At 37.4% G+C, this 4,356-nt stretch overlaps 1 protein-coding gene across 1 annotated transcript; it reads right to left on the bottom strand.

The window, feature by feature from the left end:
• Positions 1-596: 596 nt before the first annotated feature.
• On the bottom strand, positions 597-2,449 carry LOC18053379 (flavonoid 3'-monooxygenase). The gene is made up of 2 exons (XM_006445958.2): positions 1,432-2,449; positions 597-1,316 (listed from the first exon to the last, which is right to left on the bottom strand). Exons 1-2 carry the CDS (start codon positions 2,398-2,400, stop codon positions 684-686), a joined length of 1,602 nt encoding a protein of 533 aa, XP_006446021.1. The 5' UTR covers positions 2,401-2,449; the 3' UTR covers positions 597-683.
• Between the last annotated feature and the right edge of the window lie 1,907 nt (positions 2,450-4,356).

Genomic DNA, 4,356 nt, shown 5'->3' with positions numbered 1-4,356 from the left:
AATATTGTTCCCTGTGACTTCTTCACCTTTAACAACAGACCTTGTTTCCATACTGTTCAACAGCAGAATTCATAATATTTTCAAACCATAAGAAAATCTTCTTTGTTCTCTTTCCAATATATATTGCATGGTATAGCGTTTTGATAAACATATATATTTTATGAAGAATTTCACGATGCAAAACTGCAGTCATCATCATCTGCACTCTTATTGATCAATATTTATATGTACATAAGAATTACCCTGGTTCACAAGGAAAGGAAATCCTATCAAACTAGCAAACATATAACAACCAATAATATATGCACGTGACTTGCTATATATATATACACACGTGAGTTAACATTTTATAATATCAATATGTAATATTATTTAGAGATATAAAATAGCGTAATTTATGACAAATGGGTGTACAATGTATGATATAAATTGTGTTAAAAGTGGGTTATTGAACGTGTATAAATTTAGAATCTCATAAAATTTTAAAATGTAATATTTATAAATTGTAATTCAAACATAATTATTCCAAAGTAGCTCCAAATACAAGCATGACGACAGATTCTGCGGTTGAAAAAATAAAAAGAAGCAACGGAGGACTCTTATTTGAAATATTTTATTACGATTGAACTTGACATAACATACAAATCTTCGGAAATTAACAAAATCATCACAACCATTCTGTCTTAATGGTAGAGTTCTGAATTGGATAGTCTTGGTGTTGGAATAGCAACCAAAGGCTCTTTTTTCTTAATGACAATCCCAAATTTTTCAGATAAGTTTAGCTTTGTGCCAGCTGGCAATTCCCACTCAAATGAGTGCAATAACGAAGCCAAAACAAACATCAGCATCCTCTCAGCTAGAGGAATCCCAGCACACATCCTTCTACCAGAACCAAATGGCAAGTACTGAAAATTGTTACCTGAGTAATCGAACTTACTCGCGATACCATCATCTAGAAACCTCTCGGGTCGAAATTGTAAGGGATTATCCCAAAGTTTAGGGTCCCTGTGGATTTCCCAAACATTCAACATAATAGTTGTATCTTTGGGAATGTTATAGCCACCAATGCTGCCACTCTCGCTTGCTCTGCGTGGTAGTAATAAAGGCACTGCAGGATGCAGACGAGACGATTCTTTCACCACAGCATCTAAATATTTCAATTTAGGCAAATGAAATTCTTCAACACAACTGTCCATGCCCACAACTTGAGCTAATTCTTCCTGAACTTTCTTCATTATTTGTGGATGCTGCATCAACTCTGCCATTGTCCATTCCACCATCGTAGTTGTGGTGTCGGTTCCAGCCGTAATTATATCCTGTCCAAAAGGTTACAATAAAATTCTAATTATAAAAAAAAAGGTTGAAAATATCACTCATGCAAAATATACAGCTGTGCTTGTATAACTGTTTGCGGCTAGTTTCCTAACATACCACGAGTACGGCCTTAAATTGGTTCATGCTAATTGAGGAAGAACCGTCTTCATTTTCTTGAAGCTCCAATAGTAACTGCAAGAAGTTCTTGTTCCTTGATCCTTCAAAATTTTCCCCTGCTCTTTCTTTACCTTCAACATTAAAGTCCTTGCTTCTATACTTTTCAACAGTAGAATTTATAATTTTTTCAAACCAGAGTGAAATCTTCTTTGCTCTCCTCTCTATACCTTGTATGTCGAGCCAAGAAAGCATTGGAAAGATATCCGAAATATTCGGTGTTCCCAGTAGCACCATGAGTTCTGCAAACTTAAATTTTAGCTCAACCCCAAGATTAGTTGTCCCTTTCTCTTTTAATTCAAGCGCTTCACCCCACAGCATGTTCTGCATAGCACATACCAATGTTGCAATCGACAATTCACCAATGTCAATGGGCTTACCAATTTTGTTGCCGTTGTTATACAAATCCCTGATAGTATTTTTAACCTCATGTTTTCTTAAAGCATAACAAGCATCAAGGCTTGCGTTACTCATCATCTTGCCCACAAAAAATTTGCGCAACTTTCTCCATTCGGGACCGTAATTGGACCATGTAATATCATTGCCACCAAAGGAGGTCACTAGTCCAGAGATCGGCGGGTCACGGTCTGCGAATGTTGTATCTTGATCACGAACCACTTGTTTAACTAGGGAAGGTGAGCTCACCACGACACATAATTTATTTCCGAGCCAGAGCTTGAAGATCGGACCATAAACTCCGGATAATTCCGTGAATTTCTTGTGCAAGTCAGTAGTTCCGAGAAATGGGAGGTATCCGACTACAGGCAAGCCGCGAGGTCCTGGTGGCAGTTTAGCATTTGCTTTCCTTGATTTGTTCACATTCCATGCGAAATAAACCACGGCAAGCATAGAAACTAAACAAGTGATAATTGCAGCCTCATTGTTGCTGGCATCATCGACCCGCAAAGCCATATTCGATTATTTAGTTTTGGTGTTTCAGAAGAATTTTAACGAAATGTATGAAGAGGGGATAATTTGTAATGGCATAACTGGCACCCGTTAGTCTTATAAATAGATGTAGATAGGGTCCCAAAGGCCAGCATTTGATAATGAAATACATAAAATCTATACCACAGACGTATCAATCAACCTATAAATCTATACCACAGGTGTATAAACCACCTCAAACATCTAGATTAATGTATAGACAAATTTTTCTACAGTATAAGACGAAAAAATCATAGATTTTTTATATTAATAAGTTTGCCTGAGTGAAATGTCAGAGATATTTTCAATAGAGATGTCCACGAAATATCAGAGATATTTTCAATCGGTACCACACGTGAAAATTGATTCAGAGGAAACGAGAGGAGGGGAGGTGGGCTAGTGAACGTGAAATCATTAGCCTTCTATTTTCACATACTAGCACTAGAATCCAGCTGGCTCAGTCGAGTCGCCCACAAAACGAAAGAAACGTTGTTGTTAACTTCAAATGGAAATAGGGATGGCAAAATGCGGGTCTGGGTCCGGGTTTTTTCTTCCCGGTTTCGGATCCGGATGATAAATTTTAATACCGGATCCGGATGTAAATCCGGATATTTTTCATACGGGTCCGGACCGGGTTAAACCCGGAAAAATCCGGATTTCCGGATTCCGGGTTTATAACCCGGATGATTGCTAAAAGATGCAATTTCCCATCTCTTTCTTCAGTGAAGAATTCCTTTCTAATCTTCTATCTATTAACACCAATAATGGAAAATAATTCAAAATCAATTACTTAGAAATAAAATCCAAGATAACATATTACACAAATTCAATTATCAAAGATAATCATGATGTCTCAACCATGATGATGACAAATTTGCCAATGAATGATGATGACAAATTGGGCTTTGTGGGGTTAGGTCAAGAAAAGGGGAAGGATAAATGGCGGCTGATTTTTTTTTTTCCTTCCAAAAAGCAAATGAACAAACAACTGGGAAGGTGTAAATGAAGAAACAGAGACAAACGCATTCATAAGTGCCCGTCAATTTATCAACAAAGAAGTTGTCGAGGACAAAGCAAAACACCAGGGGGTAGAAGTGTTGGCGGCCAAATCGAGATCCCGATTTGCGAAGGTGGACAAACGGAAACGGCGGCCAAAACTCGTGACATAGCTGGACAAACGGCAGCTGATGATGAAGATGAAGATGAACACGACGAAACGATGATGAGCAACGATGATGATTTGTTGAAAAGAAGGGCTAAAGAGAGAGAGAGGAAAGGTCTGGGTTTGGTTTGGCTGCCGTGGCTGTGGAAGGGCATTAGGGCTGATTTTTTCTAATTTTTTTTTATTTTAAAATGATTTAAAAATTAATATTAAAATAGTTATCCGGATCCGGGTTCAGATATGCGGGTTTACCCAAAGCTGGATCTGGATCCGGAAACATCCGGGTTGAAAATATTGAATTCGGATATCAAATTTTATTCACTCCGGTACGGGTTGAATCCAACCCAAATTTTCTGAGTTCATCCGGGTCCGGACTGAGTCCGGATTAAATTACCATCTCTAAACAAAAATAGCTAAATGCAGCCAGAAAGAGTTTTAATTGGGATACATTTTCATTTTCTTGACTTTTATATATCTTGATGTGTACTAAGGCTCATTGGCTGAATAATTGCACCTTTATTTCAATATTGATACCAACGTGGCTTGATGTCATCCACTCATCGTTGTTATTGTCTATGAAGGAAATGTATTCCTAACTTGCCTCCCTCTGGTACATTCAGATTGGGGATTTCTTGGAAATAGTAAAAACTTTTGGGTCACTTATATAATTTTAGCCATTTTCTCATCTGTCTTATTTGTTTTTATTGCTCCAAATAGTTATTCACTATTCTACCAATAATCAAGATATACCATTGCAGTTTTCCATCATAATAATGCCT

The sequence above is a fragment of the Citrus clementina genome, unplaced genomic scaffold, assembly GCF_000493195.1.
Source record: "Citrus clementina cultivar Clemenules unplaced genomic scaffold, Citrus_clementina_v1.0 scaffold_2, whole genome shotgun sequence".
Taxonomy (NCBI): Eukaryota; Viridiplantae; Streptophyta; class Magnoliopsida; order Sapindales; family Rutaceae; genus Citrus; species Citrus x clementina.
This window is presented reverse-complemented; position numbering and strand designations above follow the sequence as displayed.